Genomic DNA, 24932 nt, shown 5'->3' with positions numbered 1-24932 from the left:
CTATCCTTAAAAGACTCCACCCTGTTGGTGGGCAACCCAGGCCACAGCAGTTTTGGGATGACTGTTTGGCCGTGGAGGGATCCATGGCATTGCAAAAAACAGCTTCTGTCCCGGAGTGAACAGCAGAAGGTCTCGGGTGCTGAACTGACCAAAACCCCACAGCCTGTCTCCCCGCACTGTCAGAGGGAAGGAGGGAGGGGCTGCAGGAAAAAAGGTGTTTAAAGGCTTATTTTACTTCTCATTATCCTCCTCTGACTCTAAAATTTACTTTATACCTTTAAATTTAAACCTGTCTTACCCTTAGAGTGTTTTTCTCCTAGTCCTTATCTCAACTCATGAGCCCTTTGTTAATTTTTTTCCCTCTCCTTTGCCCAGCTGCAGCAAAAGTGGGTAAGAGAATGACTCTGGTGGGTGCCTGGCATTTGGCCAGTGTCAAACCACAACAGACTTCTATCATAGTTGTAATCACAGCAATTCTATTGACTACCAGGAAACCCAAACCTAGGAAAGACTTACTGAAGGAATACTTTTCAATGGAACATGATTTTTTTTTTTTCCAGTTTTGAAATCTGGGACTTGCTTTCTAAACAAGCAGAAAAGTTTAACTGAATCCAGCTAAACTCTCTTCAAAAGTCCTTAAACTTTTCTTACATGGAAGTGATAGAGAAAATAGATTTTAAATAGGAGAAAAGAGTTCAAGAAATACAGAGGTACAAGATAAAAAGCTGACCAAGGGTCAAAGGAGGGAGGTAAAATTCCATGTGTCAAACATAACAAAGTGGCCAAGAAGACTGGGTTTATCATCACCAGGCATTTGGGCTTCCAGGCTGGAAGCAACTTGCCCAGCAGTTGGAATCAGGCAGGCAGGGAGCACTGGATGCTGCTTGTAGCTAGAAAAGACTTTCTAAAGATGCTAAAAGGCAACTGGGATATTTCCATTGCAGTTCTTGTCCCAGTGGGGGAGTGAAAAGCTCTGCTCTGATTTAGCCATCAGTTAAACTTTTCTGTTTAGCTCTAGACTTGGGGTAAGCCTGAAAGCAAAGCCTTTAACACTTAAGGCACACAGATCATTTTAGACCTGGGAATTCTGTCATTATGCCAATATTCCCTTGCCTTTGGAACTCTTGTTTTTGGGGGCAGTTCTCACATGTAAAATGTGAGAACAAAAACAACAAGTCCACAGTATTGCTGGAAAGTTTTTTTATATATAATATAGCTCCTCCTCCCACTGAGCACCAGGATCTCTGAATTTTGCACAATCTGTTATACATTCATATTTTAAACTTTTATCTTCAAGGCTTTGTGACTTTGAATACTCTTGTGATTCACTTGAGCCTTGTGCCTTAAACAATGGCTCATTCTTCTTCAGCACAATGCAGTCCTCCAGCAAAAAGGGAACCATACAAAGGTAATTAAAACCATTTTTATGGCACAGCTGATATTTTTTAAAGTTCAGTTCACATGCTGTTCAATATCTTACTTGGACAAAGTAGCTGACAATTTATGGAGACAAGTTTAATTTTCTTTAATGGGCTAATTGAAATTAATAAATTCAATTATTTTGACATAAAGAACTTTGTAACTCGCAGGTAATGGATTGCCATGGCAATGTGGAATATCAGGAAAAATCCCTCACCAAAGCAGGATGGGAGAGAAGCCAAATGAGCAGCATGATGCTGCAGGTCATCCACAAGATGGCAACAGCAGAATGAGTTCCTGGAAGTTCAGGCCTTTAAGAAACTGCTCTTAGCATCTGGTGCTTATTTGGAAATTTAATTTAGCTCGGAGCAGAGCTGGGACAGAGGTTGGTTGCTTTGCCATCCTCTTGTTCACAGAAATATAATAGGATTATAGAATATAGAGCACAAATTTGCATTCAAACCTTGCTGACCTTCTTTAAAACATTTAATTTTTTCAGCTGGTCATTGATACAGTGGAATTTCTGTTACATTAAATGCTGTGAATTACATTTCTCTTCTTTCCCTCTATCCAAGTTCTCTAAGTCCATGAAGAGTCCAAGCTGAAATACTTTGAGCATTCATATTTCTCACAGGTCTGCATGAATTGAAGTTAAGCACTTGAAAGAGTTTAAGTTAAGTTGTTCTAATAACAACTTCAAGTTATTCTAATTGTAGAATTTAAGTTATTCTTTTAAGTTAAGCACTTAAAGGAATTTGGACAATGTGTTAAATACCTCTCACCTTTATAAAATATTTCTGAGAGCTTATTCCTGTATGCTGCTACATTTTGAAGCTTTTCAATTGTGTCAAAAGCAAAATAATTTTTTTAAATCTACACAGACACATTAAATAAAAAAAGGGATGTATCTATATTTAGAATTTTTTTCCTTTTTTTAAAGAAATGCTCTCTAATCAAAATTCTTTATCAAACTTAGTAACTAAGTGAAAGACTAGAGCTGGTAATCCTTCTTTCCTTCCAGTGCCTGAAGGAGCTGACAGGAAAGAGGGAGAGACACCATTTACAAGGGATGGGAGGACAGGACAAGGGGAAATGGATTCACACTGACAGAGAGTTGATTTGAACTAAGCCTTATTAAAATACTAAAACCTTAACCATGTCTGGCTCTGAACTTTTAGGACCAAGGGAAAGGCATCAGTGTGAGCTGGACTTGAGCAGGGAAGACCATTTTCAGCTGACAGCCCATGTCCTGGAGGAGCCTGGTGCTGTGCACTCTCCTCCCCAGCTGTATGGCCTGTGCCCTTTGGGCACACCTGCAGCCTGAGTCTCAACTGAAAGGTTTCCTGCTGTGGCTCTGCAGTGAAAGAATAAAATGTAAGGAATGTTTCCCCGTTGCCTCTTTGGAGATTAAAGTTGCCTCTGATAAAAACTTAAGGAAGTGCTTTGTTTTTTAGAAAATGAGGCATCCTCATTTTGGCTGTCATTCCTAGAGCTGGTGGTTGATACCCTAGGCTTGCCAGCAGCAGCCTTTGGATGCAGCAGGTGAGAGCAGTGCCCTGCAGGTAGGTTAAGAAAGCTGGCAGCAGGCTGTTCAGGAGGTGAACAAACTTCTGATGTACCAAGGGAGCCAGCAGTGAATGTTTGCATCCATCAGTGAGCCAGCCAGTGAACCTTGGGTGCCGGGGTCTCTCTTTCTAGCTGGTCAGAGTGACCCCGACTAAAGTTCGAAAGTTTCTTTTCCCAGCCCGGTACTTGAAGAAGAAGTCAGGGCTCTTCATTTTTTCGGTCTCAAGATTGTTTATTGCATCTTATCTATAAAGTTTTTTCTCTCTGTCTAGCCGAGATCCGTTTGGCAGGACAGCCAGAGGCACTCCCCCCTCCCCCAGGGCGGTGTTATCTTTATATACTACAAACTACGTGTACAATATTTACAGTTATTTTCCAATACCTACCATCTATATTAGACAGTGAGTTTCTACTTTAGACCAATCTAAAAGTGCCAACATCACCAGACAAGATGGAGGTAGAGAAGAAGAAGAAAGGCTAGACACGCCCAAATCCCTCCATCTTGTCACCAGAAACCCCTATACCAAAAATCCTAAAACCTACATTTAGACTCTGTAATTATTTATTCTTACACTATTTACACTATTGTGGCTTTCATCTCTTTCTATAAAGGTGACAAGTTGTTCCGTGGTTGGTAATCGAACACGCTGGTGTTCTGGGCTGTGTGCCAGGGTCTCCGAGCCCCCTGGCAAGGGTCCCAGGAAACTCCGGAATCCCAAAGGAATGTCCTGAGTTCCGACATCTGGGCACATGACAATTGCCACTCTCAAAACTCTCTCCAGCAGTCCCTGGTGACATTCCATTTGGATCCTGCCTGTGGGACTGAAGGCTTGGGATGGTAGCCAGAGCTGAGAGGGAAGGTGCAAATGGCAGGGTGTGTGCTGGGGTTTCATGGGTTCAGCTGACACTGCAGGCAGCAAGAGCTTTCCCAGCTGGCACTTTTGGGAGCTCTGTTTTTGCCAGATGTTTTCAGGTTTGTAGAAGGACTCTGCAAGAGTGAAAAGCTCTGTCAGAGGAAAGGAGTTTGTGTTGCCCTTTGAGTGTGGTGCAAAGAAGATGTGAGAAACAACTGCTCACTTTGAAAATTTTAAAAAGTTTATTAAACCTCGACAAAAATACAGCAAAGGACTAAATAAGGAACAATTCACAGTGCTGGGAACTGCCCTCATGGACACCACGTGCCTGGTTCATCTTCAAGATGGAGCTCAGGCTTTCATAGCCCTGGGGTTGGATCAGCCAGCCCTGACCCCTCCAGTCTGTCAGGCAGCTCTTCTTTGCCATTTATCAGTGCAGATTTGCTTTCTTGCACCTGCATTGGAGGCCAGGGCTTGCCATGCTGTGCCCCAGTAACAAGTTCTTCCATTCCCAGCTGCCCCATGCCAGGGGCACCTGGGCAGCTTCTTCGGACCTGTCCTGGACAGCCCAGGCTGTCTGATGGCAACAATACAGAGAGGGGGGAAAGGGAGCTGTGGGGAGAGCAGAGGGCATCTAAACTGCAGGAACAGAACTGTACAGCAATAGAGCTTCTCTTAATAGTCACACAATAGTCATCTTTTAATTACAGAGCAAATCATCTCATTATCTACCTATAGCATCTATGGACACTGGCTTTTCACAGGATGATTTTCCATGCAAAATTACTCAAAAAAACCTTTCCAGCTATGAAGAGGGTGAAACTTAGCAGCAGCTGTGTCAAGATGCTTCTGAGGGCACCATGGAAAGAACAATACAGCTCTTACAGCATCACAGAAAGGGCCAAAATCACATTAACACCAGACTAGCTCTATCCTCAGGTTCCTAGCTATCAAGTATTAGCTATCAAAACATCAGTCTTTGAAGTTGGATATTGCATTCTATAGTGTCAGTCTCACAGAGAGACATTCTGGGTCTGCTGCCTTAAAAAAAGGTCCTAGAAAAAAAAAAAAAAAAAAAAAAAAAAAAGGCAGTGCTGAGCATCACTTTTCCTATGCAGCTTTAAGCTGTACAACACACACTGGTGTTATGTTTTTTGGTTTCAGCTGCATGGACCTTGACATTTTTGTTCTCTCACTGAGCCCAGATCCAGAATTTAGTCTGGGAACAAAAGAGGAGTAAATGGTTGCTGAGTTTCACACTCACATCAAAGGACATCAACACCACCATGCCAACTGGGGCTGTGAGCTCCTTTCACACTGTCTGCTAGCACATTCTCTAAATCATGCAGAGCTCCTGAACCCAAACTCACTGAACCAAGTATAAATATTGGTCCAAAAACGTGCCTGCTCAGCAAATGGTTGCTGTCTCCACATTTAAGTGGCATCATGTGAAAGGCAGCACAGCCCGTGGAGTGATGCATTTAACACCTGCTGCATGCATCATCACATCCTTTCAATCCTGGCCAAGCCCAGCTCAAAAGTTGCTCTGTCCCGCAATTGCTCCCAGTCCAAGGCCCAAGAACAAGAGGTAAGTGCTGGCCTTCACCTTCCCTCTGCAGCTTATGAAGTGCAGCACACACAGGTCGGTGCCCTCTGGATCCTCCTGGCAGTCTCACAGTCTGTTACCAAACAACAACATCCAGCAGCTGGTCCATCAGAAGAAGCTCTGGGAGAAAGAGGCTGCACTAGAATCCACTTTGTTCAGCAGCCTGTAAACTGCCCAGCCAACAAGGGAAGGATTCCTCTTCCCTCCCCAGCGGCTGCGGGATCCCGTTCTGTCAGTGCCCGAGGAACACGATGCGCAGCAGAGCTCCTCCCTGCACTGCTCCCAGCCCGAGGGAAAAGCCCTGGGCTGTCTCCTGGGCACTGTCAGCTCCCACCACAACAGCCACACCAGGCACTGTCGACTCGCAAAAGAGAGAAACCTCCGAGCCCAGCCCGAGAGAGCCCCAGGGCAGAGCCAGGAATGTCCCTGCCCTCGCATCTCCTGTGCCGGCACAAAAAGATTCTGCTGACCTTCCCCCTCCCCTACTCTTTGTTACAGAGGGATAATGAGTTGATTGGCTCTCACAATTAAGGGATGACTATTGTGTGACTATTAAGAGAAGCTCTATTGCTGTACAGTTCTGTTCCTGCAGTTTAGATGCCCTCTGCTCTCCCCACAGCTCCCTTTCCCCCCTCTCTGTATTGTTGCCATCAGACAGCCTGGGCTGTCCAGGACAGGTCCGAAGAAGCTGCCCAGGTGCCCCTGGCATGGGGCAGCTGGGAATGGAAGAACTTGTTACTGGGGCACAGCATGGCAAGCCCTGGCCTCCAATGCAGGTGCAAGAAAGCAAATCTGCACTGATAAATGGCAAAGAGCTGCCTGACAGACTGGAGGGGTCAGGGCTGGCTGATCCAACCCCAGGGCTATAAAAGCCTGAGCTCCATCTTGAAGATGAACCAGGCATGTGGTGTCCATGAGGGCAGTTCCCAGCACTGTGAATTGTTCCTTATTTAGTCCTTTGCTGTATTTTTGTCAAGGTTTAATAAACCTTTTACATTTTTAAAGCGAGCACTTGTTTCTCACAATGAGGGAGACAGAGGAGTCCTGCAGCTATTGGGATAATGGGAGGGAGTCCCCTGGGGCACACGGCCCTGGGGGTTTCTCTCTCCCGCAGGGTTTCAGAGGGTGCAGCCTCCTTTTATCCCAAATTCCCGGCTGCATGCTGCCCTCTTCCTTCCCCCTCTGCCTGAGGTACCAGCAAGGTGCAGCCCTCCTGAGCCACCTACCCCATATCCCCCTTGAACCTGGCATGTTCCCCAGAGTGCAGACTCAGCCTTTTGCTGACCCCTCTCTGGTTCAGGAGTCAGTCTGGGCTCTGTAACAAACCTGGGCCTGAAGCTGGCAGAGACATTGACACCCATCCCAAAGATGCCAATGTGAGAAATGGTTACTCACTTTTCATAGTTTAGAAAGGTTTATTAAACCTTACCAAAAACACAACAGAAGACTGAATAGAGAAAAGGTCACAGCCCCGGGAGCAGAGGATTTCCCCACCCTGTGCTCACCCACACAATGGAGATTTCACCTTTTAACCCTTTCACCCCTCCAAAGTTCTGCCCATCGACCCCTTCTTTGCTGTCCAGGGGTTGAGATCTCTTCCTCAAATCCTGACTGGAGCTCAGATGTCCCCACAGTGACAGCCAGCCCTCCCAGATGTCCCTTGATAACCATGCAAGGGGATAAAACATCACTATAAACCTATAAAACTTCTCTTAACCTATATACATGCCATTTGTCTGTTAATTGGGAGAGTCAATCACATTACTCATCTATCACATTTACACCTTGTAAAGACATAAAACACACCTTTGCTAAAAATTTGAAGTCAGAAAACAAGACAGCACGACTTATTAACAAAGAAAGAAACCAGCTTTGCTGGACACTGCAGTCTGGCTTAGAAATCTTTTATTATATGTATTTGATGCTTTGAAGTACTGAAGTGTTGCAAAACTGATACACCAGTACCAACATAACAATTTAGCAAGTATATATGTGTGCCAAACTAAATTGAATATGTTTCAACCAGTCCAGCACTTAAAAACAACCTGTGGGTATAAAACACTTCATTCAGTAATGTCCTCTTCTGGAACAACTTCCATAAGCATCTGGAGGTGCAGAGTGATGGGCTCTGAGGAAAAGATTCACTGTTAGAGGCTTTATAAGAGAACTTCCAACTCAAAATCTAAGTGAGAAAACTATCCTTCTGTGCAGTTGGTTTTTTATCTGTATTCCTATTTCAAAATGAAAAATAAAGGGTGGGGGAATAAAGAGTCTTAAGGTCCAAACTGCAGCATTCCACATTTCCAAACTTACATTAGAGTACAATGCTTCCAATTACATAATTTAAATTATAATTAATTATAATTATTGCATTATAATTAATCATCCTGGGGACAAGAGAGACAGGTGATGGGTTTTTTAATGCCTGTAGAACTACTAATGCTCTTGTAGTCAGCTAATTCCAGTTAGCCTCTTGGAAATACCTGTGTATCCTGTTTTACCTGAGATAATCTCAGTTTCTCCAGGAATTATGCAATCAGTTCATGAATGGTCATGCTGGGTTCCTGCAGCTTTCACTGTACTCAGCCTGGGATTATTTTTTTATCTCAATGCTGTTAACATTTTCTTTAGTAAGGATAGTAAATTTAATGATCAGAGGTAAAAGCCCAGTGTTTGGTGCCATAAGGATTTCTGTCTGCTAGTCTTCATTAATGGCTAAAGCAATGTTTTGAAATACAGATAACTGAAAAACTAACTTTGCAGATTAATTAGCTCTGTTTCTTTGTGCTACCACAGTGATCTGTTGCTTTCTGTGAATTAAGTTCAATTTTTCCTCGAGTCAGACATTGCTTCTTTTCAACAGGAAGGAGTGAAATGCTTCAGTCAAGGCCACTGCATGCTAGGGAAATTGCTTCCCTCCACCTTCTGCTCACGTGCTCTGTGTGAAAAATGCTTATTATGTGATTGGCTCCTCACAAATATTGAAATGAACTCCGTATGTGTTGTGTTAGAAAGTTATGCTGCATTAATCTCTTTGAAGCAGTGTGGTAAATATGGCTTTTAGGCTATGGCATAGTATTAAAATGGAAACTATGTGAGGTAAGATACTTTTTGTAACTAGTCCAGAGAATGGAAAAGATAATCAAGAAATTCTTCACATTTTCCTCTCTGGATAGAGATAACAGCAACAGCCCCCAAGATCCCAAGAGAAGAATTATTGCCTCCTTGTAAGGAGTCCTCAGGCTTTGAGGAAGAAAGAAGGTTGATTTACAAGATGAGGGGGAAGCTGAAATTAAGCAGAACCACCCTGGTTTGGAAGGAATGTTTGACTCATGTGTGAGAGCCATGAATATGAAAGAGGCTGGTGCTCTTAAGAGGCAATCCTTGCTGGCAAGCTGTGCCTTTTGGCAGAGTGCAAAGCACCCAGATAATTCCATAATTCTTTGCTTTTCATTGTCTCTAATTGTCCTAATTTTCATTACTATTTTCATTACTGTTAGACTTCTAAAATTTTAACAAAAGTGAACGGTGTTTTCCACACTTCAGTAGGGATTGACCAGACAGTGAACTTTATTATTCTAATTAATCTCAGCTTTAGCAAATATTGGGCTTAGAGCTGGCTACCTGAGGCATACTTACTTGATATTTTTTGTGCCCAGCTGAATTTGAAATGAACAAAAAGTGCATAAGCCACAAGTCCACTAAGAATAAATAAAGTACAGTACAGATAGGGCAGCTCAGGGGCACTGATGATTGGTGCCAACACCAGCACGATTGAGACCAGGGTCACTATGACAGGAATGATGATGGGGATCTGCAAGATACAAAGAATAAAATCACTTCCTCATTCCTTAGCTGTTGTTACAGAAATTGCCTGTATGAAAGGATATTTGTATTGCCTTCTGCATTTTTTTACTTTAACATTTTCTGGAATCAGATGGGGCAACTGAAGGAGTAGCAGAAATATGGGCAGGGACAACTCTTCTGCCAAATTATCCACTAAGATCCCTTATTTCAAACTGCAGTGTACAAGTTTGCATTTTAATAAAGGTGGGAACTGACTTACATGCAATGACCTGGGGTCTTATTTTGGATATTCTCTCAGTGGTAAACTGCACACTGCAGTTACCCATCTGTGCCCTGTGCTCTGTGCAAGTGAAAATCAACATTCTGGAACCTTTCCCCAGCCCTTATGAGCTTAGTCCTGGTGCAGATCTGCTGTTAAATGGTTGGACTTCAGGTAAGGGGAGGAAAAAACAAGGATACTGCCCAAGGGAGCTGTTTAAAAATGCAGATACTGAGTGTGAATTCCTGCTAGAGCATCTGTGCCATACAGAACTTACCCTGATGGGTCTCCTGAGTTCCTTCCTTGTAAACCTCATAACAATTAGTGCAAGTACAGTCAAACCATAAAATATCCAGACTGCAAAGCTGAAGTAATTTATGAGTGAATCAATGTCACCAGGAATAATATAAATAATAGCAATGGCCCCCTGGAAATGAAAACAAACATTAGTGTAGGCTGTTACAGAAGAATTTTACTGAATTTTACTTCTCATGTGTAGTGTTCCAGAGTAGGAACTGTGAATGCTTTTGCTTAAATATTTGGGTTTCTGTGTGTTGCAGCACCTTTAAAGATTGTGACTGCTTCCTGCCAACGTGTGGTTACTTTTTTGTGCAATCTTAATTCCATTTTAAGTCAAAATGCTTATAATTTCTATGCATTGTTCTGTTCTATTGTTGACTGACTCTCTTGAAGACACAAAATGTATTTTTAGGGTTTGAATGTTAGTGGGATTGGAAGGAATGAGGAGGAGGTGTCTCTACAAACAAACAAAGTGGGCCTGAGGGTGGGTAGGGCCAGATGGGGAGAGGTGAAAGAAGCAAAGGGCAGAACCATGAATTCCATAGGAGTTCCACTGGCTGACACAGACTGCTCCTCACTCAAGACTGTGCTGCACCTCTGCATTTAGAGAAAAAGAACAGAGGCATGAGGAGAAGGAAAAAGCAGGGGTCACACATTAGAAAGGAGGTCTGTGCTGGGGGGTGTGGGAAGGCTGTACCCCTCAATTCCCTCATCCAAGGGGAAAAGAGAGGGAAATGTGGCCAGGAAATTGGGATAAAAAGGAGGCTGTGTCCTCTAATAATTTGAGAGGCCCCAGAGGAATGGCCCATGGCCTCTCTCTTTATTCAAATAAAGCTGCAGGACTCCTCTGTCTCCTTTTTGGCCATAAACCTCTGGTGTTTGTGGATTAATTTTCCTGCCAGGATTGAATAGCTCTTGTTTTGCCTTGAAGATAAATGAGTAAAATAAAAATAACAAGATGTTCTGGATTTCTTCTTAAATGTATTTACTGATTGGACTTTTTTAGTGAGAATTTAAATTTTCTACATGGAGGAACTATTCCTACCTGGAGGAAACAGGGTAGTGACAGCTTGCTTGCAAGCATCCTGTGAAAGGATTCCCTAATATTAACCACTCATTTAAGTTTTTGTTCTCATGCCATTGATTCTTTACCATTTTGATTTTTAAAGTCCAGTTCTGGAACGAATATGTTCAAATTAGAGAAGCTGGGGGTTTTATGTGGTCTTTTTCCCAAAATGCATCCACCAATTTTCTTGTCTAGATAGTTAATGATAAGTGTCCAAACTGCTTGTAAGAAGCTGTGAAAGTATGAATTACTGGAGAATTTTGGGTGGCAGGTGATAATTTTTTTTCCTGCATTTAAATATGGACTCACATAAAAAATGATGGCAGGGGCTGGAGTTAAGTGCTTGACACTGATGTAAGACAGGACCTTCAGCACGTGCCCCTCCCGACCTGCAACATAAACAAGTCTGACAAAACAAAAACAGGGCACTGCAGTTAGTGTGGCTGGCACCTAGACTCCAACAGCTCTTACTAAAAGCAGACATCCAGCTAATTCCACCACTTTTCTTTGATGTGCATTGGGATTGAAGGATTGTGGCAGTTCAAAATAAGGGAAATGAAATAACCAGCATTAAAGCAGTGAGCTAAAACAAACTTTGAACCAATATGAAGATAACTAATTTCAGAATGATTATTTTGCTCATAGAATTGAGAATTATTCTGGGAAATGTCACTGACTGTGTCTCTTTTAATTAAAAATTTCCCTTTTCATGTGTTTCATAGCCAAAAGGTATATTGACAACCTTTTGTCAAGGAATGGTCTTTAAAGCCACATTGTATTCAGATGCTTAAAATACTTTAGATAGCAAATGGAAGTGCTGAACAGCTGATAGAAAGGAATAACTTCTCAGCTACCTTTGCTGCTGTAGGCATGACTTTACTGGTACTTTTTAACTGTTCCATTCTCAGCTTTAAAATTGATGAGAAATGAAAAAACCTTTTGTGCTACAGTGGTTTACCTCCCCTGAATCAACAAGAGACCACGTTCTCTAATTTTTCAAACCTGAATAGCTGCTGTTTATTTCTGAAAATTAAACAATACAGCTAGATTTACAGGCAATTTCAAATTCCATTTTGTGTAATGTGGATCAGAAGAATGGAATGAATTTTCCCACCCTTCAAAACCTTTGATGTGAAGATATTTGGAATGGGGACTCACCTGCCTGCAGTGAAGCAGGTGCCATTGGCAGATCCAAGGGTAGAAAACACCACAAAGAGAGGAACTATCCAAGAGGCTGGGTAAAGGACTCTGTCTCCAAATGTCTGGGAAATGGGATTAAAATTAATCACTTTTGTCATTTTAACTTCCATTTAGTATATTCAGTGATGTCAGAGCCTCTTTGTAAGTAAATGGATATCTGAGCTGTGTTACCAACAAAACCATGCTGTGTGTTTTGTGTTGTTATTAAAGAATGCTCTGCCAAAAAAAGACCTGGATTCATTCACTGCCCACCATAAAATGGATGGAGAATTATTGTCATGGTGTTTAGGATGCACCCACCGTGGGAGACACTGGAAGGCAGATGTAACAACTACACAGAAGTTAAATTCTGTGCCAGGCACCTCTTTGGGGCGTGCCTGCAAAGGCAGGAGCAGGAAGATGGCTTTGCTGCAGAGCTCTGCCCTTCCAGAGCTGCTCCCAGCCTCTGAGGAGAGCCAGCATCAGCAGGGACAGCCTGAGCCTGGGGGCAAACAAGGACAAACTGCCCCGACTGTCACCACACCTGAGCTTCACCTGTGCTTTGTCAGTTCTTGCTGCAGACCTCATTGTCCAAATGAATGTGAATTTAAATGTTATTGACAGGGAGGTTTAGCTTTCAGTGGGGTTGGATTTGGGGTTTTTTTGGTAAGTCAAGCATGAAGAGCTTTGGTGTTGCCCAAGTCTGCCCTCAGTGATGTTCCCTGGTGCAGGAGTGGGCACTCACAGGCTGCTGCTCCCTGCACAGGGCACTGCTCTTGCTGTGCTGCCTCTGCTCAGAGCCAGAGCTGAGGCTCATTCATTCATTCATTTGTTCATTCATTTGTGAACTCATCAGTGCTTGCTGCTGTGTGCTGCTCAGAGGGTAAGTTTGAAGGAGGATGGAAGGGGACTGGTCCCTATGCAAGATTTCACTTCATACATTCTTTGCTGTACCTTTTTGTGCAGACAAGCTGCTGAAATGAACAGGAGAGCTAAATTTTAAAAGATTTTAATTTTTTTACAATAAATTTTGATTTAGTTTTTATTTAATTTTTATTTTTATTTTTAAAAATTTTTAAGCATTTCAACATTACTGTTCTTCACTGGGCTAGACTATATTTAATATAGTTTTTATTTTTTATTATCTTTATTTATTATTATATTATTATATAATATTTCTACACTATATAATAATATATTAATATTGTAATTGTTTTAATTATATTATTATATTATTATATTATATTATCACCATAATATTGTAATTATTATAACTATATTGTAATATATGATAATAATATTGTAATTATTATAATTATATAGTGATATAATAATACTTTGTTGATTTTATTATTATTAATAATAATAATATATTATTATAATAATATTGTAGTTATAATAATACAATAATATAATAATATTGTTTTTATTGATTTTTAATTACTATTTTATATTTATATATGGAATGTCTATTAATATATAAATAGATCTATTTTAATATATGTGGTTTATATAAAATTATAAATATAAATATAAATTTATAATACATAAATATAAATATAAATAAATATAAATATAAATATAAATATAAATATAAATATAAATATAAATATAAATATAAATATAAATATAAATATAAATATAAATATAAATATAAATATAAATATAAATATGCTTGTCACACACTGTTTGTTTTCCCCAAAAACTAGCATTAGGAAAATGGTTGCAGGACCTCAACAGTTGTTTCAGAGACACAGAAAATTTACTGAGTCCAACTGAAGGGGCAGATGTATTTTTTTATGGCTTCAGAAGCTTCTGTAACTTCGCAAGAATATTGTTGCAAGAATATTGTGTTGCAAAAATATAAAAATCCTATCTTTCAAATTTGCTGAGGAAAAAGCCCAAGAAGAAGGAGGTGGAGGTGACTGATGGCCTGTCTGCTGTTGGCTCTGTAACAAACTTCGCTCCACTGTCCTTTGTCCTGAGCTCCTTTCTCAGAAACACTGGGGGCACTGAAAATGGCAAAGCACTGCCCGAGGTAATTTCCCTTTCCATCTCTTTGGTGTCTGTGGAAAGCAGTCCCCCTCTGACCTGCAATGTTCACCAAATGTTTGCTTGACTTCTTCTCCTGCCTTCTTTCATTCCCCTCTGTTGATGCCAGCTCTACTCTGTCAGTTTGGCATTGCTGAGATTTCAGATTAAGGAATGATAGTAGATGATGGGGGAAAGGTGGCACTAACAGCTCGGACCTAAATTGTGTTTATCTCACCAAAAATTGATGGAATTTCATGGCTCACATGACTTCCATGCAGATGTTCTACTACAAAATTCAGTAGCTTACCACAGCAACAACCTGGGACTGCAGGAGCTCTGTTGAGGTCATCACAGTGAAATAGGAAACGTTTATCAGAATGTAACAAACTGTGACCAAGGGGATTCCAATAATTATAGACAGTGGCAGATTTCTAAAGAATGGAAAAGTAAAACCTCATCAGCATTGCTGCATCACTGGTACAGCTGGCACAGTAAACTGTGGATTCTTACTTTTCCTATTTACTTTTTTTTTTTTAATGGAAATCAGGATTGTAAAAAGGAAAAACACAAGTAATGCAACTATACAAAGCCTGCAATAATAATTAGCTAATTAGCTTTGTCTGTTAGTGCTCAAACCTTGAATAATAGAATATTAGGGGTTTTTAACAAAACAACCCAAAATATATGCTTGCTATTAGAAAAATGCATGGGGTTTGATTTCTTGCCAGTAAAAACACTGCTTTCCTACACAGTTTTACCTGTAAGGATTTTTAAGTTCTTCTGTGATGTAATTGAGTTGATTCCTGGAATGAAAAACATTCATAGAGTATTTCAGCAGTCAGGGGTTTAAATACTATACTATGAGGTGAGGTTATTTCTTGTGTTATTGTTTTTAATCTTTTCAGTTTTAAAAAGGAAGAAAAAGTAAAATCGATCTTTTAAGTGGGAAAACTGCAGCTCAAAACCAATGTGAGCTTCTTACTCCAAAGTCAGACTCTTGATTCTTTCTGCATTCTCTCTAGTACCTCTGAGACTAAATCCTGGTTAAAATATCCCAGAATAATTAAACAAAACTTGGCAGAGATCTTTGATTTCCAAAATTGCCTTTCAGCTTCAAGCTTTGCAGTGTCTGAGCCTTTTCAAAGAAAGCACAAGTGTGCTGGGGGCAAAGAGAAAAGCAAGTCTGCTGCTGTTTCAGAGTGGCTCTGCAAGTCACACTGCCTTTGGGAAACAGCCATGGAAACCTTTTTAAGGATTACACCTATCTGAATTGTAATTTCCAAATGCCCATTTTTGGGCAGACCAACTGAATCAAGGTTTTTGTATTCATACACTCTGAAAATCTGAAGAGTTGGCATTTACAGTTCAAAGGCAAATTTTCAAATGTTAGTGCCTGGTGCTTACATACACAAATAATTATTTAGGGATCAGCTGCTTTGCCCATATGAACACCTGAATTAGACTCATGCCTGAGTTGGGGCACTCAAGCTTGGAAACAGAACCTAAAAAAATAATCTATTTCAAATAAATTCAGTTTCAAAAGCTTTTACATGGGAATTGCTGTGTGGCAGACCAAGATTATATTCTTATTTGCTCCCAGAGTGGTGACCTATATACAGACTTTTGCAGTTTGAACATTTGAGAATAGCAATGGATTTGTGCCAACAGAGCTCTGTGCCAACTGACATTCCCCAAGAAAAAATCTGCAAGTTGAACCTTTCATTTCTGACACAAAGTTCCTTTTTCTGTTCTCCTGGACTAACCAAACACCACTGCATATTTCACAAGAAATGGAGTTTGATGGGGTGGCCTGCAGGGAAAGCTATTTTGTGTCACACAGTGGAGTTAAACTGTGTTCTATTCCCTCCTTAATGCAGAATCCACACACCTTCAGCACCACAGCAGCAGCATCCTTTGGGGATCTAAGATATTTTCTTTCCCTAATAAACAGGCACTAAAAGAGGGTGGAGTTCTGGGGGGTTTTACCCAAACTAGTGTTCTTTTTTTTCCAGAATTCATCAAGACATTCTTAATAACAAGTCAGCTGTTAATGTCTTCAGAGGGTTCTACAGGGAGAGAGTAAACCAGTTCAAGGCTGTTAAACTGTAACTGTGAAGGTTAATAAAGGTTCCTTACCATCCATCATATGCCCAGAGTCCATTATAAAATGCCAAACTGAGAGAGCTAACAGAAATTTTACTGCCCTTGAAAGAATCTTGGAAGTTTTCTGTTTTTCCTGCAAGTCAGAGGAAGATTACTGATCAGTGTTGGAATTAATTCTTGTAATCCCCCACCAGATGAAAAAAACATTCCAAGATACGCCTCATGCTTTGAAAGTTTTCACTTATAAAATAACTGAATACTCTTTTGTAATACCCTTTAAGTGATCTGTAGTGTTGGATTTGGCAGCCACCCCCTCCTGGGAAAGAAAATGCCAATAGTTCCCAAGAGATGCAGAGCTAAACCCCTGAGTGAAGAGATTCAGGGCTGTGCCTGATTTCTGTGTCAGTTCTCTCAGTGGGGAATTTTTATTCATCATAGCAAAAGCTAAAATAATTTTGTCAAATAACATATATTTTATTACCTTGTGCAAGGAGAACAATTCCACTTACAATAATGACTGCAACAATGATCATTTTAGCAGCTGTGAGAAAATTCTGGAGGTAACTTCCCAGCTTCACACTCAATGAATTCACAATTGTAATTACCACTAAAAGAAAACAAATTATAATTTTTTGCAGAATTTAAAGAAAAGTTGCCCCTCCCCTTATTTACTGTGCTGCTTTTCTGTCACACTTTTTGTCTCTGTTATACACTTACTGTTTATACTTACTGTGTTTGGATAACTTTTAAAACAGTGAGGAAAAACAGATTTATGGATTTGACTTTTATAGTGCCTTTAATAAAAAACATTCTGAAGGGGCACAGCATTCTGATAAATAAAGAAATAGTGTTTCCACAGTTATTTTTTCTTCCTTTTCTGCTAGAGATAAGCACTCATTACACAGATGAATCTATCTTAAGGAAGAATCAAAAAACCCTCAGACTAGGAAATAAGCCATTTTTAACCCCATCTTTTTTATGCTGTTTAATTAGTTTTTGTGGGAAGGGCTCACTGGACTGTGCCTTAAAGATTTCTGGTGTCTTTGTGAAGAGGAGCTGTCAATGACATGTTCTATGAAAAATCCTTTCCTTAGGATTTTTCCCTCCTGAGTTGCTGAGAGGCCTCAGGAACAAACTGCAAACAATTCTTATCTGCTGCTGTGGAATGCAGCAGGTGGATCTGGGATTGGTCTCATCTGGTTGTTTCTCATTAATGGCCAATCCCAGTCCTTGTGTCCAGACTGTCTCAGTCACAGACAAACCTTTGTTATTCATTCCTTTTCTATTCTCAGCCAGCCTTCTGATGAAATCCTTTCTTCTATTATTTTAGAATATTTTAATATAATCTATATCATAAAATAATAAATCCTTCTGATACATGGAGCCAACTTTCTCATCTCTTCCCTCATCCTGGGACCCCTGTGAACACTGACACAAGGAAGTTTCAGGGCACTGAATGCACTGGTGGATGGGGCCAGACACAGGTCACAATGTCACAATGTCACAGTGTCACGATTTTGGATCTGGGCTGCCCAAAAGTGTGGCTCTTACCAATGGCAGCTGCTGCCAGACACTTGATGACAGCCTGGGGTGGGTCACAGCCGGGGTAGAAAGGAGCTGATGCATATTCTGCAAAGCTGAGGCAGATGATTGCAAAGGAGCTGGGTTTGGTGACCAGTAAGCTCGTCCAAGAAAACAAAAAGGCTGGAATTGGGCCAAATGCCTCCATGAGGTAAGGGTATTCTCCCCCAGACTTTGTGATCATTGTACCAAGCTCAGCAAAACAAAGGGCACCTGAGGAACAAGAAGAGCAGGTTTAGTTCATGCACTTTTGAACCTGGGACTGCTTGAACAGATGATCACTTCTTAATGGGTAGAAAAGTGAAGGAAATTGTTTCTGTACATGGAAAATAAAATTTTAATTACTTGTGAGCAACTAAGAGAAACACCCTGAAATTATTCAGATGCAGTCTAAATATTACTACCATTGATATTTAAGACTTCACCAAAACAGTACAAACAAACATTCTGATTAATTTGATTTCTGTTCAAGAAATGAACACTATAAGAAGCACTTTGATGAGAACTGACATACCTATTGGAAGCTTGAAAAAACAGACTTTCTGCACAATTGTGAAATAAAATGTCTGCTCAGCTCAGCATTAAGGTACAGTGATACTTCCTGTTCTATTGCTGCATGTGGCATCTTGAATCAAGGGTTTTCTTGTATGCTGCCCCACAATGCTCAAAAATTTCTTTGTTTTACTTCTTGAAATATTTTGAGGTGCTTAGTGCTAAATTTTCAGATAATAGAATTCGAATTACAGCAGTAGAAAGCTGGCAGAAAGTACCCAGCTCACTCACTACCAGAACATTTCACATCTTGGCAGCTGTTTGAGGAGAAGACTATTCTCTTTGTTACAGCAGGAAAAACTAAAACTTCCTTTCAAAATAGAGTGTGATTTACAATTTTGAAACTAAATCTGTCTTCTATAAACCCCCCATTTTTAATTTATGGTTGAGTACTGCATGTATGCACATGTAGAGCAGGATGTAGTTGATTTTGGTCTAGGTGCTATAAGCTAATTTGTGAAATGAGAGCAGCATGCAGAAACAGCAGAGAACAAGATTTAGGGCAAAGGTTCAGATTCTTGGTTGAGTTTTTTACCTAATGTTGCCAGAACTCCACAGGCTGCCCAGATGGTTAAACAAGGACCCACAGCTTCAACATTGGCAAGAACTGATTTTGGAGAAACGAAGATCCCTGAGCCAATAATTGTCCCAACAATCATACAGATTCCACTAATGAGGCCCACCTTGAAGAAAATGAGATGGTTTTGTAAGCAACTTCTTGTAATTCACCAATTCCTTCTCAAGATCACAGAACCACAGTAACTGTCCTTACTGACTGATTTTTATTGGCTTTCAATAAGTTCTATAAAGAAATATAATAAACAATTCTGCAAAGTTTCAGTCTGCATGTACCCTCTGGGTACTCCTGCTGTTTTCAAAAGTGCATCTGTTTGTGTTTTGCCTGCCTATTTCCTTTATTAAACTCTCTTTTGGATTGTGTGAGTGAGTTCAAACAGAACCTCGAATGGCTGAACTTGCCCTTCCTCTCTGATTAAACCATGACATTCTTTCACAAGCACTTAATGAATTCTGAATTTTCTAAGATTCAGAAATTGTCTTTCATGGATGGAGTCCAGGTTGGTTTTGTTATTGTTCAGCAGCTGTTTTCCTGTCCTTGCTTTAAATATTTGTACCTAGGAATGCTGCTGATACCTTTGGGTGATAGGATTGTGTTCTCCCAGAACTGTAGTGACCTACAATATTACATGAAACCACTGCAGCTGAGGTGTGGGCTGCTTCATATTTTCTGATAGCTGTGGCTTCTCTAATCACATCAGTGATTAGAGTCTTTTCCAGTCTTGGCACCAAACTAAAAGCACATAGATAATCTTTCTCCAGGCTACTTAAATAAAGAGAAATGCCCCTCCCTCCCGAGAGGAAATGACACAGCTGTTTTCTAAAGCATCTGTGATTTTCTGGAGGAGACAGATTTTCACTTGTCTCCCAGCACCAGCCCTAGTTTCTGGCTATAAACACTAACAAACTTTCTGAAACAATGAGCTGGACACTATTACTTCTGAAAAGTACACATGGAAAAAAAAAATTATGAAATGCCTCAGTTGATCAATTTAGAGTAAATCTTTGAATTCTTTTTCTATCTGATAACTTGAACAACATATTCTTGGGGGTTTGCTCTGTTTCTGCCAGAGCTATTTCACTTCAGTACCTGGCTGTTTCTGAAAACGCAAGCCAACCTCACAGCTGAGATTTTGGGATGGTTTTGCTAAATTGGGACACGGTGGTGGGGTTTGTATGCTGCTGCATGAGCACAAATATGCACAAATATGCACAAATATGCACAAATATGCACAAATATGCACAAATATGCACAAATATGCACAAATATGCACAAATATCCCCTTGTGCCTCCCTCTGGCAGCCCCTGACACACGGACCCGAGGGGAGAAGAAAAAGGTTTGCCTGCTTTTGTAGGTTCATGGTTTGGGGCTCATGACTCTGAACGGATTGTCTGTCCTCTCTTCCTTGGTCTTCTCCTCTTCTTCTCTTCAAGCTTTCTTCACCCATTTGTTTTCCTCGTTGAAATTTCTAAGGAAATAACAACAAAATCTCAGTCTAGCATGTATTAACGTCGCTTGACTTTAGCTGATGTGCGTGGGTACAAATCCCTGCAGGTAAATGTCCCAGGAAACAAAGCCATGCACACAGCCAGCCCCAGGACGAGGAGTTCCCCGGATCCACCTGCTCAGGGAGGAGAAGGGATGGCAGCTTCACCTCCTGCCCTGCCCTGCCCTGCCGTGGATTTCCCTCACACCCACCCGCAGGGGATGTCTGTGGCTTCTCACATTCAGTTTGCAGGATGTCCTGGCTGGAACGAGCAAGCTTTTATAGCCAGTCCTTCCTTTGAACTACTCCAAAGGTCCAGACAGATTTTATCTTCCTCCCAAAACCCGGTTTTCTGCTTATCTAGGAGACCTTCTTTCCATTCTTCATTCAATCAGGCCTTGCCTCAGCTCCTTGGAGATGGAAGCATCTGCTAAACACTCTGTGGGCTGCCAGAATTATCTGTTTAGCAGCTCTTTGCCTCGGAGTCACCAATCTTCTCTGTGTTGATTCAGGGTGAATGTCTTCACTCAATGTTTTCTCCTTTTTAGAACTGGAATGTAAAGAGTTTGTTTTCAATTTTAAATTTAGACTTACGATATTTTTCTTTTTTGCTTGTTTCCCCTAGTATTGGTCTAAAATACAATTTGAGACAGTGAAAGAAATTGATGGGGTTAGGTCCTGAGTCTAGACGTAAAGGAGATTCTGTCAAAAGTCTCTTCTCTCCTGAGACTCTACAAGGAGAATTACTTGAATTTAAATGCTGTAGATCCTTATGCTTTCATACAGATGGTAACTCTGAAAAGCATCGTGTTTAGGAAACATAAATTGGAATTTTTTTGTAAATTAAGCAGTAACGGGCTACAAAAATGGCAGCATTTGAAATTGACAGAACACCTATCTCAGAATTGTTGGTCTTCAGAAACATTTAGAACACGTAAAGACATCAAGTTTATCTTCTGAATTAGAGATTTTAAAACTACTCATAAAGAATCTAACTTTAAAGCTAAGGAAACCTGCCCACGTGAAGAAATGAAGAATGCAGAGCTTGGGTGGCTGAGCTTCATTGTAGCTTTGTGCCCAGCATCTCTCTTTTAAAGGCACGGATTTGGACTGCTTCAATCATTACCTTTAGCAATTCTTGCTTTCACTTACCTTCTTTATTTAAATCTGTTTGCAGCTAATCAGGCGCAGGAATCCTTGCCAAGTCTATTTCTCCTGTTGGATCCCCAGCCTGTTAGCAGCAGGGCATGTCCATGTCTGACACCAGAATGGGGAGAAGGAGCAGCAGCCGAGTACAGAGGTTGTGAAAGGTAATCATTAAACCCATCCTCTGCCAAGAGGTTTTGAGTTGGGAACCACAGGTAAACTGATAGGCCAGTTAGTTTATCTTTAAAAAGAAGAAAATCCAGCTTTGTTTATTTGTGAGAATGTTTGTCCAGTGCTGAGTAGTGTATCACAGAGTGAGAGTGAGCCTCATTTGGAGTCTGTTTTGATGATCTTTATAGCAAGCAGTAGCTAATTTAGAAATGCTTTGGCAAGATAACCTTGAAATAATTGTCACATTATGGGTGCATTAAAACAATGTGCCCAGATATTATTAAAAATAGTTGATGTTTCTATCCTGAGCAGGTAGAGAAGCATAAGCAAAAATATTTCCTTTGTTTTTCATTAACTCGAGGCAGCTGAGTGGGCAGCTGGTGTTCCCTTTGCTTGCAGCTACAAATATTTTCCATTTTTCTAAATATTGAAAGATCCTGCTTCAGTGAAAAATGCCATTCTCTGTTTCTATGCAGTTGTATATCCAGGAAAAAAAAAATATTATTATCCTGAATTCTGTAATAAGGTAACTGCTTTCATTTGAGCAAGTCATCCCTAAAACCCTTGCAAAAAGACCCTTAATCACGTTAATCACTGAATAGTCTTTAGCAGGGCAGTTGTGCAGCTCCTTTGCAGTGTGACACCACAATCAGTAAGTCCTGAGCAACCCCCTCCAAGTGAGTTTGTCAATAAATTCCTCCTGGGAAAAGCTAAAAGCTGCTCGGGTGCTGGCTCCTGTGTTAACATTTAACATTCCTCGCCTTGTTGAAATGATGCCTCATAAACACTGCAGGGCTGGAAATTAAGGCCCAAATTGCTGGGACTGAGCATCAAATACACCACCCAAGCACGTTTTGGTAATTGACAACTTGACAACCCCTTTGTTAATTTGGACAATTGACAACTTGACAACTTCTTAAGCATGCAGGATTGATCAGCAGGAATTCCCTCTGCAATGGTGATGTAAATCTGTGACTAAAAATGGACTCTTAACAACACGTGAAACACTTGGTAGTTTATATTTGCCATGTTTTCTGGGGTTGAGCCAGACTGCCCTGGGAATGTTCTTCTCCAAGACTGAGGTTTCAAAGAAATGTTTCAAAGTAATTACAGAAAACAAAATCAAAACTGTACTCTTCTAGTCACTGGCTTTTTCCTCTCTTTGTTTTTCTTGTTTAATTCTCACAGAAATGGGGTTAAGATACAAGAGAAGCTCTTCCATTTTAAATAACTTCTTACTGAAAAATCACCACAGTAAGAATGGCCAGACAAAACTCTGGGGTTTTTTCTTTGCCTACAGATAAAGAGAATAAACATGTTAAAATTATAGTCATGCTACAACCATCTGAAAAGGCAGGTATGAACAATTTATTCCTTTCAATGAAAGTTTCACAAGGACTTTTAAAATATTTTTCATGGTAATGGTGATATATGACAAAATTAACCAGTGCTTTCATACTCTTCAATGTCACAATTTCACATTTCCCAATTTCATTTGGGATCAGGTATTCTGTAATGTACCTCCACGTTCCTTAATCTGATGATTTTGAAATGAAGGTTTATAATCTAATTGTACCTCTGGCATTCCTGAAATGCCACAGAGACGATTGAAATAGCCAATGTGAAAAGCAAAAACAGAAGGGGAGGTGATATTGTGGGGCTAACATTGTCCCTTGAAATGAAGCAGGCACACCTTTCTCATCATCTCCACCCTGGAACTTACAGACAAACAAAAAACCCCCAAAAACCACAGGATTTTGATAAAAAGATAGTGGGGTATGTAATCTTTAGTGTTCTGTTAAGTGAAGTTTTGCTGAGGGATTTTTCTTAGATTTAGGGTAATCTTTGATTAATTTGTGTAGATGTATGTGCCAGTTGTCTTTTCTTTCTCCTTCAGATCTGTTTTCCATTTTGTTTCTTCAGATCCCATAAAAGCAGCATTGGAAATGTGCAGTTTGAGTTTTTGCCTGAGCAAATCTTTAGTCCACCAGGAATGTCTGTCCAGGGAGCTCCCACCTGCTCAATAAGTGTCTTAAGTCTCTGCAGTGACTTTATTTTATTTTTTTTTATTTTTATGACTTTAATTTGACTTTAACTAATATGTGCTTCTATATAAAAATAGAAAAGTATCTTCATTTATTGTCTAGGTTTGTTTTAAGGGTTGTTCTTCTTGGGATGCTGTAAACCCATTAAAAGATTTTTAATTTTACCAGCAATCCTCCTTTTCCTCAGCCACCAAAGGAAAAGAATAAACATTGATTTCAAGGATTCCAATGTCATTTTCTTCATAGACAAGAGAAATGACATTTTACAGCCGTGGGAAAAGAATCCTCCCCTCTCAAATAGCTACACAAACAGGTGAAGACAGGAATGAGTTCAAACTCCAAGGCATTTTGAGGCAAACACTTTGAGGGCTGGTCCTATTTAACCACTGTAGTTTGGACCTTTTCAAAATGCCATTTACCAATTAGATCGTAAAAAGTAATTTTCAACTTTAATTCAGGAAAGAGCAAGGGTACAGTATATAAATGCAGCTTTTATTATCATTACTTGCCAAAAATGAAGGTTAATGTTTGTTAGGGTTGGAATTTATTGCTTGCATGCTCTGCTTTGATCAAAACTAAAGCAAATGATAAGGATCATCCTAACTTGCAGTTTTTAATTGTAGCTTAGCAGAATCTCAGGGTGAATACTTTCCATTCCAACCTTCCTACTTCCAGGTCTTTGAATTTTAATGAGAGGACCAGAGTGTTTCCCTGCATTTATCTGACCATATGAATGGTCTGATGGGTTCTAAGATTTGATCTCAGTACTGTCATTCTTTAAATAACTTTATTTTCCTAACTGCAGGTATGCTGCAAGTGGAATATAAAGAAATTATATGATTTAATAGCTGTGGTGATGCTGAATCATGCTACTGGTTTGCAGGAACTTGGCAGCTTGTGGAGGTCAGCAGGAAATATTAGGTGACTGTAGTTCTTAATAATAGAATACAGAATAGAATAATAGAACAGTCCCTAATAGAATACAGCTCTTAACAGAATATTTAGGGTTTAAATACCTGTATTTTTTCCCTATTTAGTTCTTGGTTCCTGGGTAATTGGTTTTTCTTCTGTGACAACTAAGGCTTTTGAAAAGATATTCAGGTCTGCTAAAGGTTTTGTACTCGATCTGCCTGAATAGTGCAGAGTCTTTAGTCAACGAGAGATTTATTTTGCATTTTTT

The 24932-nt window shown here is 40.2% G+C and overlaps 1 protein-coding gene across 1 annotated transcript; it reads right to left on the bottom strand.

The window, feature by feature from the left end:
• Nucleotides 1-7432: 7432 nt before the first annotated feature.
• SLC7A9 (solute carrier family 7 member 9) lies at nt 7433-20351 on the bottom strand. Its single transcript, XM_059857683.1, has 12 exons — nt 20247-20351; nt 18862-19009; nt 17745-17987; nt 16675-16800; nt 16227-16326; nt 14849-14893; nt 14398-14521; nt 12036-12139; nt 11187-11283; nt 9789-9938; nt 9085-9259; nt 7433-7573 (listed from the first exon to the last, which is right to left on the bottom strand). The coding sequence occupies exons 1-12, from the start codon at nt 20349-20351 to the stop codon at nt 7509-7511; spliced, it is 1482 nt and encodes a 493-aa protein (XP_059713666.1). The 3' UTR covers nt 7433-7508.
• Nucleotides 20352-24932: the final 4581 nt, after the last annotated feature.

This window comes from Haemorhous mexicanus, chromosome 12, assembly GCF_027477595.1.
Source record: "Haemorhous mexicanus isolate bHaeMex1 chromosome 12, bHaeMex1.pri, whole genome shotgun sequence".
In the NCBI taxonomy this organism is placed as follows: domain Eukaryota; kingdom Metazoa; phylum Chordata; class Aves; order Passeriformes; family Fringillidae; genus Haemorhous; species Haemorhous mexicanus.
This window is presented reverse-complemented; position numbering and strand designations above follow the sequence as displayed.

What these genes read in the sequence shown, in the direction of transcription:
- SLC7A9 (XM_059857683.1), bottom strand. Translation starts at nt 20,351, where the DNA reads ATGGGTGAAGAAAGCTTGAAGAGAAGAAGAGGAGAAGACCAAGGAAGA. An exon ending in TGGAGTTCTGGCAACATTAG is followed by an intron (nt 17,988 to 18,861) that starts GTAAAAAACTCA and finishes CTTGTTCCTCAG; the next exon opens with GTGCCCTTTGTTTTGCTGAG. An exon ending in CTCTGGGCATATGATGGATG is followed by an intron (nt 14,894 to 16,226) that starts GTAAGGAACCTT and finishes TTTTCATTCCAG; the next exon opens with GAATCAACTCAATTACATCA.